Source organism: Contarinia nasturtii, unplaced genomic scaffold (genome assembly GCF_009176525.2).
Source record: "Contarinia nasturtii isolate CC-2019 unplaced genomic scaffold, AAFC_CNas_1.1 Cnas_scaffold_1371, whole genome shotgun sequence".
NCBI classification, from domain to species: domain Eukaryota; kingdom Metazoa; phylum Arthropoda; class Insecta; order Diptera; family Cecidomyiidae; genus Contarinia; species Contarinia nasturtii.
The window spans coordinates 4,003,574-4,019,663 of NW_022198708.1; the positions used below are offsets into that span (position 1 = coordinate 4,003,574).

At 34.6% G+C, this 16,090-nt stretch overlaps 1 protein-coding gene across 4 annotated transcripts in view; it reads right to left on the bottom strand.

Annotated features, from left to right (window-relative positions):
* Nucleotides 1-961: 961 nt before the first annotated feature.
* The window catches only part of LOC116345768 (zinc finger MIZ domain-containing protein 1), a 39,143-nt gene continuing 24,014 nt past the window's right edge, over nucleotides 962-16,090 (bottom strand). For 3 of the 4 annotated variants that reach the window (XM_031775440.1, XM_031775439.1, XM_031775438.1), the window contains 18 exons: nucleotides 7,347-7,605; nucleotides 6,907-7,231; nucleotides 6,521-6,676; nucleotides 6,185-6,309; nucleotides 5,766-6,049; nucleotides 5,412-5,601; nucleotides 5,228-5,316; nucleotides 4,992-5,054; nucleotides 4,679-4,814; nucleotides 4,117-4,286; nucleotides 3,995-4,035; nucleotides 3,675-3,857; nucleotides 3,430-3,572; nucleotides 3,162-3,309; nucleotides 2,905-3,056; nucleotides 2,631-2,775; nucleotides 1,346-1,657; nucleotides 962-1,258 (listed from right to left, as the gene is read on the bottom strand). In XM_031775440.1, coding sequence (XP_031631300.1) covers nucleotides 1,124-1,258; nucleotides 1,346-1,657; nucleotides 2,631-2,775; nucleotides 2,905-3,056; nucleotides 3,162-3,309; nucleotides 3,430-3,572; nucleotides 3,675-3,857; nucleotides 3,995-4,035; nucleotides 4,117-4,286; nucleotides 4,679-4,814; nucleotides 4,992-5,054; nucleotides 5,228-5,316; nucleotides 5,412-5,601; nucleotides 5,766-6,049; nucleotides 6,185-6,309; nucleotides 6,521-6,676; nucleotides 6,907-7,218 — 2,784 coding nt within the window. In that variant the 5' untranslated portion in view covers nucleotides 7,219-7,231; nucleotides 7,347-7,605 and the 3' untranslated portion in view covers nucleotides 962-1,123. The remainder of the gene's footprint in view (nucleotides 1,259-1,345; nucleotides 1,658-2,630; nucleotides 2,776-2,904; nucleotides 3,057-3,161; nucleotides 3,310-3,429; nucleotides 3,573-3,674; nucleotides 3,858-3,994; nucleotides 4,036-4,116; nucleotides 4,287-4,678; nucleotides 4,815-4,991; nucleotides 5,055-5,227; nucleotides 5,317-5,411; nucleotides 5,602-5,765; nucleotides 6,050-6,184; nucleotides 6,310-6,520; nucleotides 6,677-6,906; nucleotides 7,232-7,346; nucleotides 7,606-16,090) is intronic. The other variant, XM_031775441.1, reaches the window with a different exon arrangement.

Here is a 16,090-nt window from a genome sequence, read left to right on the forward strand (position 1 = left end):
ACTTTTAATGATTTTTGTTGTTGTAATTTTATTAAGTTTTGTTGTTGTTGTGTTTCGTTCTTTTTTTAAATTTTAAATTAATTGATTATATTTTATTCATACTCCTTTAGAGGGTACTCTTTTGTAGCCTGATATATAAATAAATCATAAAATTTGTATTTATTAACAAGCTGTATCACACATAAAATCTTTTGAAATTGTAGTTATTCTTTAATCATTCCTAATTGTGTGTGTCTGTGTGTGTTTTGTTTTTTTTTTTATTTTAATTTAATGTGTTGTGTTTTTGTTTGTTGTAAATTTAAATTTTTACTCGTTATTATTAATTCTTAATTTTATTAGCGTTACGATTTAAACTTCGTTTTGTTGTTGTATTTGCTTCATTTATTTAATGATAAACATAAACAATTTTTCTTATTGAATAATTTTTCGTGTTTATCATTTTTAGCCATAACCTAAACACACAATTGATTTTCAACGGATAAATTAAAATGCCAATTGTGTGTGTGTGTGTTTGTTTTTTAAGTGTTTCTGTAGGATGAGCAGTTATATAAGGAAGGTAAAATTAATAATATACAAAAAGAAACAGACCGGTTCCGTTATAATCTATAAAATAAATTAAACATTTCCAGCAGTGTCTATTACAATGCATTCCTTCAATAAAAAATAAAATAGCATATTTTCGACCAAATTAAATTCATACAATTGTATTTGCTCAACAATATTCTCTTTTCGTCAATTTATGTGTTGTTTTTCCATAATAATTTGTGTTTTTTTTTTCTTTTGTTCAGGTTAATATTTTTAGTCATTTTTGTTGGGGTGTAAAATGTTCTTTTTTGTTGTTGTTGAAAATATTTATATTTTCGTAAAATTGATTTATTATCGGGTGTGTTTTACTTCATTTTTTGCGATTTTCATTTGTGAAATTGGAATTTCTTTCTACAATAAATTTTGTTTGTTTGAAAAAAGCGAAAAAGAATCGTATGACATGCATTTTGTTTGATGGTATTTTTTTATGTACTATATATATTTTTAAATTTTGTTTGTTTTTATATTTCATTTTGACTATGAGCGCATATTCGATGTGATGCCTGGCCGATTTATTTGTGAATCGTATAATTGCAATTTAATCGAACAGAGCTGCCAAAATGTCATCGTTGTTTGGATTATTGCTTGAACCGCTTGACGGGGGCGTATTCAAATTTGGTGGATCCAAATATGATAATAGTTCGATGGGATCTACGACACTATCTGGTAGTAGCTGGAAACAAGAAAATAAAACCATTAAAATGTTTGAACATTGAAAAAATATTCGAAATGAGAGAACAAAAACGATTTTTCCACTTACATTCAAATCATTTGTACTGCTACCGTCAATAACAGCAGCCGGATCAAAATTGAGATCAGAATTAAGATCGAGCAAGCTGCCAGTGTTACGGGAGTTTGCGAGTGTATTCGACGATAAATTATCCATTAAGTTTTGATTATTCATATTGCTTTTGTGTTGCGGTGATTGATTTTGGGCCGGTGATGAATTATTCGCATTTATGTTACTGTTATTATTCGTTTCATTGTAGATGGATGAAACGCTTGGAGGTCCACCTGGTGTCAATGGATGAGTTGCCGCTGCTGCTCCAGGTGTGTGCGGTGTGTGTGGCATCTAAAGAAATTTATTCAAATAAATACTTATTAATTTGCAAACTCAAACGAGATAAGGAATATTTAAAATTGCTTTCTTAATAAAAAAAAACAGTTGTCCGCTTTTGGGTTAAAGTGCCCTTGAGATGTCAATATATTTCATTTTGGTATTTAATTTTTTAAGAAAATCTCATTGCCCTTCAATCCATGAATGGCATGTCAGTCTTTGAGTAAGTTCCAAATTGGTTAAATTTTCGGTACAATATAATATTAAACTTTTGCTGAATGCTTTAAGCCTCAAAGAAAAGCTTCAATTTTACATCAAGCTTATTGCAGTGGAGACGGTTGAAAAGCACGGTTTGCATGGTAAACATTTCGTTTTCAATAAAGTCATCTAGTATCCATCACACTTGCAAATTTGTTGATGTCCTCGCATGTGGAACATGATTTTACACTGCCATATATTTTATGTTTGCAAAATTTTCCGAATAGAAATTGGATTTGGTACAGTCTATTCATATCGAAAAATCATTGCGCATGTCATCTAGCCGAGACGAACACCATCGTAAAATGCACAAAGATCGAGTACGTTGTGTGTTCGGTTCTTTTCGATTGTTTTATTTTCTTGCTTTTTCCTATATGTCTTGCTAGTGCCTTCTTCTTATTCTGCTGGTGTCTTTGTTGTTATCTCCGCGCCGTATGAATGCGAAATGTCAACTCTATGTCTTCATTCAATGCAAAACCGTAGTGGGTGGAGTATGGAATTGAAAATGTTAGCGTAATTGAGGATGTGCATTTGCGCATCAAATCGTTTTGTTTGCAAACAATTTCCAATTAAATTAGTGTTGCAGTGGTAGTGACTTTAGAGAGCGTGACACAGAACCATACATATGCAGATATAGATTTTTGTAACTTTTACATATGCCAATATAATTGCAATCGATATATATCCATCGTCACTCATATTCAATATGAACATGAGCATATTTATGTACCTCGTTTATTGTTTTTTCCATGGCATTCAATGGATCAATAGCGTTCACAGATTCACTTAAATGTGCTAATGGATTTCCATGACTATAGTCTCCCGTTGGTGCCACACTTGTGCCAGATGCCGAACCGTTGTCATAATTTCGATTGCTATTCGATGTGAATAATGAGCGAGTGAAAGAGATAGAGAGAAAGAGAGCATTAAATAAATTGAGTCATGAGAGGAATATGACATATGATTCAAGTGAATGTTTAATTAAATTCGTTCAATTGGCTTACTTTTGTCCTATCATGCTGCCGCTCGCAATTGAGTTCATGTCAGGACTCATGTAGGGGCTCATTGCCTGTGAATTGTCCCATGATGGAATTTGTGTTGAACCAGGCGATACCACATTGCTTGACAGCCGCTTTGTTTCACTATCCTCCTCCGTCTGCGAGATAGAAAAAGAATGACACAAAAAAAAACGAAATTCATCAATTTAACATGCAATATGCTATGCATACGTGCATAAAACAAATCAAAAATTACAACATACCTTAATATTGGTTGCGCCAACATCATGAACTGATTTCCAATTACCATCCGAAAAGATAGTGACCTCCTCAATTGTAGTTGAGCTCAATGTATTTAAAATTGCCCAAATATATTGATCGATTTCAAGTCCTTCGGTTAACGCCGGTTTACTGCAGAGCGCAAAGTAAAAAGTACACACAAAAAAAAAACATGAGCAAATTGTCGAAAATGGCTTTTAAAATTTCATCACATTTCAGGTCATACACATCAATGATGACCGAATTACTTACTTGCACACAAGACATCGCCAACTACCACGTTCACGATTCAAATGTAAATAGGATTCTAAATCAAAACATTGAATGTGTTTGCAGTCATGACCTCGTGCCGGTAGTGTTATCCGTTTAAATGTTATGGGACACATTAACGAAACCTATTGGCGCACAGAAATAAAAAAAAAATCGAAAATCCATTAGATTTTGACGAGAAGATGCAATATTCCATAAATATTTATGTGAGCAAAAATGTAACAAACCTTAAGCGATGCTTGATCTGTTGTTGGATCTTTATTTTCACTGGTTAGTGTTTGACTAGAATTGAAATTTCGTTTAATTTTGGCAACACACTGGTCCACCGATACCAAACTCCGACGTAATAGACCCTGCAGCGCATGCCGTATCGTAGGTCGATGAACTAATTGTAACACAAACAAATGAGACTGCAACGGAAGAAGAACAAACAAAAAATCCAAATGAATTTATGTGAATTAATTTTGACAATTCGGTTGTTGTTTTTATTTTCTGTCGCAAATTGTATTATTTTCAATGTGATTGATTGATTAATTAATTAACTTACGCAACAACACGCGCTAACTGTAATCTGAATGGTATTCCGCCCTGAAAATATTTTATATTGAATGTAACAACGTTCAAATAAATTTTTATTATTCTACATCAATTTATTGGAATTTAACACACCTGGTTGGCAAACGCGTTTCAAATACAACGGTCGATGGGAATTTTTATTTTCGCCGCGATCAATAATCAACGGCGTTGCGTTCGCCGACACTTGAACGCTTGCGGGCCAATTTGTGTTCATTTGACGATCCTCATGATGAAAACACTTCAATTGCACCTCTAGATCCGATCTGATATAATGAAACACACCAAAATAATTACACATCTCATATTCAATCGAGATTTACAAAATAAAGTCAATCAAAGACCGAGGGGGGAAGGAGACAACAAAAAATCACAATGTCATTTTTTCGAACGAAATTAACCCAGTTCAATATAAATTCGAATCGTTCGCATAAATAAATTTAAATATCAAGTGAATAAAAAGAGAAATAATAACAACATTTTTATTTGTTAGAGGTTTTCCAGAGGCTACCCAATTTCATCATTCATTCAACTTGTTTCAAGTGAGTCATGATTTAACATTATCAGCCATTATAGAATCCACTCATTCTCGTTTTTTTTTTTTGGTTTTCTTCGAATGGCAAATGTTCGTTTCTATTTGGGGTCAATAATAATTTACCTGTTCAGCAACGTATTGTATACTATGGGTTTCAATTGGAATACATGATTACTGACGGCCAAATTATGCTCCAATCGAAATGGTGGCAAAATAATGCCATCACGTACGGGGAAGGTAAGTCGCAATTCATCGTCTTCTGTGAAATTGAGAAAGTTTTTAAAAAAATGTTGAAATTTTAATGAATGCCAATTTTATGTGCATTTTTTTCGAATATTTATATGGATGGTTTGCATATTAAAAATGCATTTGCAATTGCATAATCACAATAAACAGATCTATTTGATATTGTAAAAGAAAGCTGAAGTGGACTTACTTTGCATAAGATGTGGTTTGATATCTGGATTTGGGCTAACATACGGAGTCAATGATGTTGCTGCTGGGAATAAAAGCATACACACAAACATAAGTGAAATGAATTTCAGCAGAATTTAATTCGACACATTTGATGATAATCTTCTCATTCAATATGTTTTTTTTTGTTGAAACATTAGAGTTTAATCCATATATGATTCGAAATCAAGTGCAAATACGTTTATTTCATTTACTTACGTTGATTGCTTATTGAGGGTGTTAATGGTGGCGTTGGATTTCCAGGTACTGGACTGTGTTGATAATTTAATCGTACGTCTTGTTGGAAACTACATGGTCGAAGAGTGAAAATGCCAAAAATTAAAAAAAAAAATGATGTTACAACTATCACAAGCGACCAATGATTGCTTTCTTTAGTTCTTACCCCTGAATGTTTTGATAGCCCGCTTGATTCATATTATTCATGTTGTTCATATTGTTCATGTTATTCATATTATTCATGTTGGCGTTCGGAACGGGATGATTATAGTATTGTGTTTGATGATTGTTCGTCATCATGCCTGCTGCAGCTGCTGTTGCTGGTGAATTGCCCTGGTTCATGTTGTATTGTGGAGCTGTCATATGAAAGTGTGCTATTAGCATTTCCGAAATCGATTGTAAAAACACAAAGCTTAATGTGCGTGCTTATTTGTGTTTTGGTTTGCATTTGTTTTTTCTTGTTTCCGCCTGAGTGCAGCACTCAACATTTAATTACAATAATATAAATAATATATTTTACCGGGTCTTTGTTGTGGCATCATTCCCGAACTTGGAACACGAAGATATGAATTGTTGGCAGCGGCGGCGGTGGCCATTGTATTGGCACCGGGCCGTATGTAGTTTTGATGCATTGGTGACGGCACTGGTCCGTAATTTTGTTGGTTATGCTGTTGATACATTTGATTCGGTCCCATATTTTGTGCTGGTGCCATTTGATGGTGATGATTCATTGGATACATGCCACGTTTTTGTGCCGCATGCATTTGTGCTGTGGGATACGGTGACATTCGACGCGTTGGATACCTGTGTATTTCGTAAATATATATTTAGTATGCAAGGATATGTTCATTCATTCGCCAGTTCATCAGAACGGCAATTAGTCTGTGTCGACAGCGACATATAGCGAAATAGATCTAATTAGTCCAAAAATTCATTTACCCATTAGCCATTCCTTGCATTTTCGCCATTGGATTATTTGTTTGCTGCATGTCATTCATTTGATTCAATTGTGCTATTGCATTCATGTTCATATTAGTATTGGTCATTTGATTCATGGGGTGCATCTGTGAGTGGAAAACAAAAGACAAACATGTAAATAAAAAATCCCACACACACTCACACACACACAAAGAGAGAGAGAGAGATTTTTCAGTGTTGATTCATGAATGTTGACAAAGAACAAAGATTATCTCAATTGGGAAAAGCATATACACATATAGACATGTATGTGGATACGTTTTTTTTCCCACAAATTTAATGGGGAAAAATGTATACCTGTTGATTCTGTGCATTTAGATACTGCCGTGATGCATTGTTATAATTCATTCCGTTCAGCGGCGCCATATTATTCATTTGAACCATATTGGCATTATTCTTGCCATTATTCATGAACGAATGATTGTTTTGATTTTGCATATTCATATTGCCTAACTGCCAATTCCAAAGACAGAGAAAAAGATTGAAGAAGAAAAAAAAACGAAAAAAAAACATAAGTTTTACACAACATAACAAATTAAAAATGAAATACAAATACTGAAGCTGGTCTTGATTTGGACCAGCAATCTAATTATGCCAAAATGGCATAAAGAAAGAGAAAGACACACATAATGATAGAGACTAAGAGAATGATTGACACTTTGTGTCGCTCACCAAGAACTCACCTGTGAATTGAAACACATATCCATGTTTTGTTGACTTCCTGTTACAGCAACCATATTTAAATTACTTTGCACATGGTTATTATTTACATTAAAGTTCAAATTGGTACTAGAATTGTGTACTTCAGAACTTTTCGGATGGTGTTGTTGATTTTGTTGATGTTGCTGTTGTTGTTGGTGGTGGTGGTGGTGTTGGTGGTGTTGATGAAGGGTATGATGATTTGGATGTTGCTGTTGCAACTGCTGCTGTTGTTGATAAAAACGTGATTGTTGCTGTTCGTGTTCGTACTGATAGTTTTGGTCAAAGTGATGCATTTGCGAATTATATCTAAAAACGAGAAACGAGACGAAACATTTGAATTTGTTGGAAACTTTCCATGCGAAAATACACACACACACACACATACAACGAACGAAATGAGTGTATTGCATATTTAACTTACAACAAATTCAGGCTAAAAATTGGATTCAATTTTTTTGCATAATTTTCTTTCTAAATGACAGAATTAAAATTCTGGGAATTTTCACACAGTGCCAATTTGTTTGAGCGTCCAGGAATGTAAGTGTTTTGATTGACTTGACTTGGCTTGGTTGGCGTTGTTATTATGGTTTTTATTATTATACGACTTCTGATAAATTGAAGGCATTAGGGACGCTTCAGCGATTGATGAGAAACCCAAAAATTTCATACCGCGAACAATCCTGTAAAATGAAACGAATAATAAAAAATTAAAACAATACAATGGTTAGTGTTTATATTCATGATATATGAGGTATGTATGGAAACAAAAATGGCAAAGTATGTTCGTTAAACGGCATTTTGTAATGTGAACGTTCGACGAAAAAAAAACTCTATTGAAAAGTGTCATTTAGAACGAAGGTGACATGATTGGGTTTATTTTCGCAACAGCGAGCCAAATGACACATAATCATACACACAGGGAGAGTGGAATATAGTTGGCTACAATCGTACCGATATAAAGAGAAATTATCACATTTTAATTTCGCAACCATTTTTTTTACTTAAATTCTCTCTCGCCATTGAACCGAAATGCGATATATATATAATATTGTGTTGGCATTTCGAATGTATAGATTAATATATGTATGTCGCCCAGTGAAACACATAATTGCATACTTTGGCACATTTATACATTGGCTACATACATTTTTACTGTTTTGATTTCAATTGCGTCGTCGTCGTTATGTTACGTAACACAAAAAAAATTGTTTAATTGAAATATCTGCGTGTATTTTGGTCAAAAAGTCGTAAAATCAATATGAATTACTCTCGGCAGTCGAGGTTGAAAACCTGGTGGCGTTTTGGTCTCTCTGTATGTGAGAGTGAAAAAAATATGCAAGCATCTGGACTGTAGTTTATTAAGCATTATGCACACAAATCGATTTTAAAAATCGCATCAGTTTTATAATTTTACCCGCAACATTTTCGGTCAACAACAGCGGCTTCAACAACTGACACAAAAATTGCACAAACACAAAACAATTCAATTCGAATGGGAGAACAGAGAGATGTGGAAGAAACAAAATCTCTGTGCCAGTTCAATGCAATCCATTTAACTATCACGTAATCAGCATTTTTACTGACTTTTTCATCGGCAATAGGACGGTATGTGTGCGACCGAAACAACACACAAAACATTTAAACGCATTGCAGAATGGTAAAACAATTAAATGTCAAAAAAATAGTTAAACGTGTGCGAAAGTGAATATTAAATGGAGTCACAAAGGATTTTGTTATATTCAATCTGTCGATTGAATGGTGTGTGCGTGTGTGTCTGTTTGTATGAGTTCATGCTCATGAAAAGATATAAAAACAAAACGATTTCTACAAAATGGGATGTGACATAAAAATGTCGGCCGCTTATTCATAAAGTGACAATCTTGCGATCACCAATTTGAAAAAGCGAACATTTTTCACGTGAAACATATCCATATGTTTTTGTTTTCTTTATTCGATTTCGCTTCAAAACGTAAATTTGTAAGAAATTGGTGTGCACGACATTTTGCACACATTACATTCACTGATAGTCTCTTATTGTATCGCCATGTCTCGGAAGGTCATTGTTCCAAATGCGAATCAACAAAATAAGTCGCACACAATTCGGTTGTTTTTCCCCTCCTTCTCTCTCTCTGTTCTTTATTTTATTTTACATTCCAGCTCGATATCGACACTTGCCGCCAAACCGACAAGCTAAACGAACATTTTATGTATTAGCGAACAATGCAATAAAATATCACCTTAAAGCCAATTGATGATAAATTTTCATTAGAATAATGGAGAGATTTGAATAATGGCATTTTAAATTAAGTAACGACTGTCAAGTCATTTGCTTGATAGAGCTTACAACACCGTTCTTTGGCAGGTACATAGATATGTATACTCTTCCTCGTCAATTAACCCAGATTGCCCGTCCGATCGTACACTTTTCACAACCAGGGTGAATTGAACTCGTTCGGTGTTTTTTTTTCGTTCATTTCTTCATTGTTTTTCTTCAAAAAACATCAACAACAACAACATTCAATTCAATTGTGCGCGATTCGGTTGATCTAATTTTGAGTATTTTTGTGAAATTTATTTTGTAAGGTTGATGGCCAACACATTTCAATAATAAAATAAAGAGCAAAGCTTGTAAGAAATTAGTGTCATTTTGGAGAGAGAGCTGGTTATACATGGGAATTTGTTTGTTATATATGCCATTTACTGTGAACAAGTAAATCTGTATTATCTCTCACACTTTCACAGAAAGTAATTTCATCTGTTCGAACAGATCGCACAATATTTGTCTTTTGATTTACTTCATGCGACCAAAGTCCAATTTAATTACCACGGTGAAATACCATTGAAAATAATGAAAATGTTCAACAACAATCGAAAACAACTAAAATACAAACACTTTTAATATTCGAAACATTTAATGAAATTTCCGAATGACATCCATAAATGGATTTCATTTAAAATTTCAATTAATCTTACATAATTATGTACGGTTGTAATTAAAACTTTCATTACGTTGAAAATGTGATTTGTAATGAACAACAGATGAACGAATGAAATACAATAAAGAAAAAAATTGAAACAATATTATATGTTAACATCATCGAAATGTGCGCTGATTTATTTACATCAGTGTGCATTGAGCGAGGAAAGGTGCGCAGAGTTGAAAGCTAAAACATAAAAAAAAACACCGCATTGAAAATATTTACTGTGTAGTCCATCAGAGCAGCAATGATATTATTATTATTGTTGTTGCTTTTTATTGCACAAACACAATCAAATCAAATGCTGTGATTCATTTGTAGTTACATTGATTTGGTTTGAACGCGCTCTGAGTATGAGTTGGAATGTGAGCTTGAATGCATGAAGATGGAATACGGATCGACTTAAAGACGATAATAAACGACATAACCGGCAAATAGCGCAGCAAACGAACGAGAAAGAAGTAGCGGATATGAGAAAAGACAAAAGACAGCGCAGCAAATCGCAATGATTTGATGTGTTTTAAGTATGAAAATTGTATGCAAAAAGACCAATACAGAGCTCATTGAGTTCGTTGTTTGCTGAACAAAGAGACAGCGAGATAAAACCGCAAGCCGAATTAGTGTACCACTTATTGATTGTTGTTAACTCTCACGATCAATGTTGGTTGAATGTGTGTGTGTGTGTATGCTTGTGCTTATTTGGAATGAGCCCGATTCGTTGTGTTTTTGGTTGCATGAGCGCGCGACTCAGAGGGTGCGAGGATCATTTGCCGCACTTTATTGGTGAAAATGACAGCGATCATCGTTCGCTTACATATGCATTGTGGCATTGTTTCTTATGATTGCCATTGCGGTTGTCGTTGTTGTTTTTTAATATCTTTCGTTGTTGCTGTTGTTGCTGTTGTTGTGGTTTAATGTTTCGCTTGTGAATGTTTTGTATTTGTTTGTCGATTGTTTGAAAGAGTGCCGAGAATTGAGTTGAGTTGATTTGATTTTCTTATTTTGATTGTTACTTCTCTCGAATGTATCACATGGCCAATTCTACTGGTGATTTGTGAACGTGGCGAAAGCATTAGTTGATGTTTCCAATTGACTATTCATTAGACAGTGTCGAATATAAACATAAATGTGGAGAGCGCACAACGATTTGTTTCGTTTGTTATGGTTTTTTTTTTTGCTTGTTTCTTCTTCTTTTTCATTTTTAACATTATCTGTGCTTTTTATTCACTTGATCGTTCATTCTATTCATTTGAAGCGGCCAACAGTTAATGGCAAAATAGTTGAAAGATATTTGGAACGACGTGAATAGACAACGGTCTTAAGCGAAAGAAATTTATGAAGAAATGAAGAAAAAAGAGGTATGAAAATTTTTCATTTTTGCTGTTTCATCATCATCTCTCGCTCACCGCCAACCATACACACAACAACTAACTGTAAAAATATTTGATTCAAGAAACGATTTTTCTGCTATAGCCACACACGTACTGCACACACACACTGCACAATTCAAAATATTGTGGAGCAGAGCACACACACGGAGCATAGCAGATCCGACAAAATGAATTAAGAAAAACGAACGAATACGAGGGAAAAATAGAACGAGAGAGAATGGGATAGATAGATTAGAGAAACAGAGAAAATGTAAAATAATGCAGCCAATACTGACTATAAAGACAAAAAGAAAGCATACACAAGCGACAATAACAACGAAAAATGAAGGGAAAAATACACATGAAGAGGAGAGCAAAAAAAAACAAATCGAAGCGAAAAAAATTGTAATTGTGCTACTATTATACATTTGGTTCGCGCGCGCATACGCACGGGTTCATTGCACGATTTTTTTTCGTCTATTATTTTTATTCTCGTACATTCCGTTTTCTTTTCGCGCTCTCTGTCGTTTTTTTTTGCACTGGTGAACAAAACAAGGCGCAAACAAAGCGTGAACCCAATACACGAACTGTGTGCGTAACATATATGCGATTGGTTGACCATCGTGTATATGTATACATATATTCTCATTATGAGTACAATGGATGTTTCTCTCAACTTTGTCCATGCTTTTCTTTTCGGTTCAACGAAATCATTTCGTCTTTCTTTCTTTTTTATTCAAATATTTAATATATATATTGGATGGTGATCTCGATTTCACATTTGACCAAATTTTTATATTCAAAACAAAGTATGTGATCACGTCGTCGCCGAAAGTGTCTCGACTCAATCATAATTTTTCGTCTTCCTCTTCTTTTTTATGTAAATCGTTAAAAAAAAATACACACAGCTTACAGGATAAAAGGAAAATGAAGGTTTCGATAAATAACCGAAAATCCTTGATTGCTGTTGCTCTTCTTCGGACATTTTAATGATCTCGACGATCAATATGATTATTTTCATTGCATTCCATCCGAAAGGTAACTAATAACATGTTTTTGAACTCGCATAAAGCGTTTCACATTGGTAGACATTTAATTGGTGACTCCTTCGAAAGATATAGAATGCATCGAGTGAATGAGTGTGAGAGAGAGAGAGAGAGCATGTGTAAACGAGCCTCAAGATGCCGACAAAGCAGAAAGTGCAAGAGTGAAGAAATAGCAACGACAATCATACAAACATCTCTTAGTCTTTTCGCATAACGAAAACAGCAGAAGAAGAATAGGAAGAAGATTACGATGACGATGACGACGACAAAGAAGAAGACATTGAATCGGAAAACCGGGATTATATTCAAGTCATCTCTCGTTTTTCGCTCGTATATTGATGTATTCTGTGCAACCGATTCCACTCATCGCGTCACAGTATAATCACAAGTTTGGCCTTAATAACACCGAAGTTCGTGTTTGTTTGCATAACATCACACAACAATTAAAGAAGACTAAACGTTGCACACAATATATACGGCAATGAGTGCGCGCACCCGCTCGCCTAAACGAACAACGATTGAATGGTATGTGTGCGCAAAGCGCGTATATTTCAATGCGCTTGATGCGTTTGATATGCACAAATCGCAAAACATGTCGATATGTGAACGAGCTACGAGCAGAGCACAACACACACACACACGATTGAAATGAACGAGATCATCTTCTTTATTCAGCGGGAACGAAACGACAACAGTAAAATAAAACACGATACAGAAGAAGCAATGTAACAACACAAATCAGTGAACGAAAAACTATAATGTATCACACGAATGTGAAAATGTGAAGAAGAAGAAAAGGTGAAGGCTTTCCGCCCAATGCAAAGAATCACCATCAACAGAAATATGAATGCGTTAAATGCTCTCGCTTCAAATACCAAAAAAAAAACAACAACGATTTCTTTTTATTAAAAGACAACAGCAGACACACACACTATAAAAATGAAGAAAACAACACAAGCGGAACAGAGACAGGATTCCAAAAGAGACCGAAAAAGTAATACATCAAATAAGACCAAATAACCAAAATGAAATCGGCTCAATTCGATGAATTTTTCGTTCTTTCAATGAACAGCACCAAATCAAAAAAAAAGAAAAAAGAAACAACAACAAGAGAGAATAACAACAACAACAAATCAACACACATGACAACAGCACAGCGAGAAACAACAATGAGAACGGGAACAAAAATATCAGAAAAGAGAGTATGTGTTGATCAGCGCAACGACAGAGTAAGAGCGAAGAACATAATGAAGAACGAATTAAAAAAAGCATACAGCGAAAATGCAGAGAGGAACAAAAAAAATTCTGCTTATAATCGTACCGAGTGAATAAATGTTTACATGTGAGCCAACGACATCGTTGTCAGTGTTCAACGATGACGGCGATTAACACGATGCCAAACACACTAAACGGAATGAGTTGAAGTATATTATAACGAAACGAAATTAAATGAGAACCAAACAACAGAACGAACAACAACAAAAACCGAAAATATTATGGAACACAAATGTAGAAGAATAAGAACAAGAATGAGAATTTAAATAAAATAAAATACAGAGAAGACAACAAAAAAAAAACAACATACTCACACACAACAAATGAATAACGATGAAAGAACGTGTGCGCGCCCGCGCACACATTCTGCGAGAAAACTGAACATGATTTCAATGAAAAACTTGATTCAACGTGCAATGTACTCCATTTATTTTTCTCATTCTTTATATTAATTCTGATTTTAGTTTTGTTTATTTATTTTATTTATTTATTTTTTTCTTTCTTTTCGTTCCGTCTCACTTCTGCCATTTGTGTCTGTGCGTATCGCTTTCGAGTGCATCATCGGTTGCATACGCGCCGAAAATGACAAGCACAAATATGTCTGCACACACAAATTAAGAAACCGAAAAGAGTTGAAACGAAACATAAAAATTGCAGCCCAATGACAGCATAGAGATGGTTTTGCATCAGCATAATGTGTGAGCTTGTGTTTGTGTGTTGTTTTCAATGTTGACACTTGAGTGATATCTATTGCAATGCATCAATGTGCAGCAATTGTATTGGTTTAATGCAACACTAACGCCGTACACATTGGATATTTGGTATTTGAATGGAACTATAATGTTTGCTTGAATTAGAAATACCAAATATATTGATTTTGACCAAAAGTGACAGTTTCATTTCACATCGAATGGATGGCTTTGATCAATTTGATAGCACACCAATGTCCAAATATACAGGAAAATATGTATTCCATTTTCATGATAAAGAAATGAATCAAAGTCAAACAAACCCAATTTGGATCAAGCGGCATACACAACAAGATAAACGACTGCTGGTGTATGATGGCCAACTGGCCATTTTGGTGCAATGAACATCAATCGTAGACCCACCAGAAGTTAAGACAGCCACACAAATTTCACATCAAAAGAATTACATCGAAAAATATTTTCTATTGAAGAATATGTGCGGTTCGGCTGCATCCGATAACCACATAATTCACTTAATCAAAGATGGTTTGTAACGAAAATTGTATATGTGTGTGAGATAGAATAACAACCAGGCAGTCGACTACCATACCATTTAAATGTCTTTTTGCACACTCAAAAGTTTTCTTAATTGTATCCGATGAAAATGACAGTGTTCATATTTACATTTGAATAATATTTTACAAAAAATCAATATCAACACGTTGTGGAAGTCGGATTTCGGTGTTAGAATATGAAATGCATTTGATGCCACTGAACATTCCTCTCAGAACTATAAAATGGAAAATGAAAACAAATGGCGGTAAGCAATTTTGCCCGATGGATTTGGGAGTTTTATCAGGTCGGCCTCACCTTAAATCCATTTCGTTTGTTTGAACGTGTACATTGGTATGAAATGTATTTTTGTCAGTTTCATTTGAGATGGTTCGTCGACTAATACGCTACGCTCTGGTTTGCTTTGCTTTGCTCTTTTTTGGCATAATGTGCTTTTCGAGTGTCAGTCTACATGCATGGAAGGAAAATGTTTGTCGTAACGTGCAATGGTTTGCAATGCATACGATTGCCACAAACAATATTCACTCGGCGAAGAATATACGTGGTTACAATTTCCTTGTGTATAAACTTATTTGTATTAAGTGGCCTCTCGACTAACATTCCGATCGGAATTTTGTTGTTGTTTTTTTTTTCTCTTTCTCTCTCTTCTTTCTTTTGTTTTTCAATGCGCTCGGCCGAAAGATGTTGTTGGCTTTTTAGTGAGTGAATGAGTAGTTTCGATTCGTTTTGTGTGTTGTGCGAACGTGCAAGAGTTCGAGTTGTGCTTTTGTCGCCTCTTTGTTGGATATTTTCTTGTGCCATCATCTCATTACACTCAATGTGTCTATATGTTTGTTTGTGTATTGTAACAGTGCGCGCAACTGCGAATGGCGATTGGCACATTTCTCATCATTTTCCCGCTCTTTGTCTGTTGACGCTTTCGGGTTTTGCAATTATATGTTTTGTTACTCATATTCTCTCTCGCTCTCATTCACTTTATTTTGTGTGTGAACGGCATATTTTAACGATGCTGATATATGTCCATTTCATATAATTCGGCTTCGTTTTATTAATCGTTTTATTTCATTTATGCTTATGTGGTTTTACTTGGCACTCTCATTGATTCTTTGTGACTTTATACTTTATCCATGGGACCGCATAGACTGTTGTGAGTTTGTTGTGTAAGTGCATATCCGTCCATCTCTTTCTCATTTTGTGTATATTTGGTATTTCATTTCCCTAGGCATAAGTAATT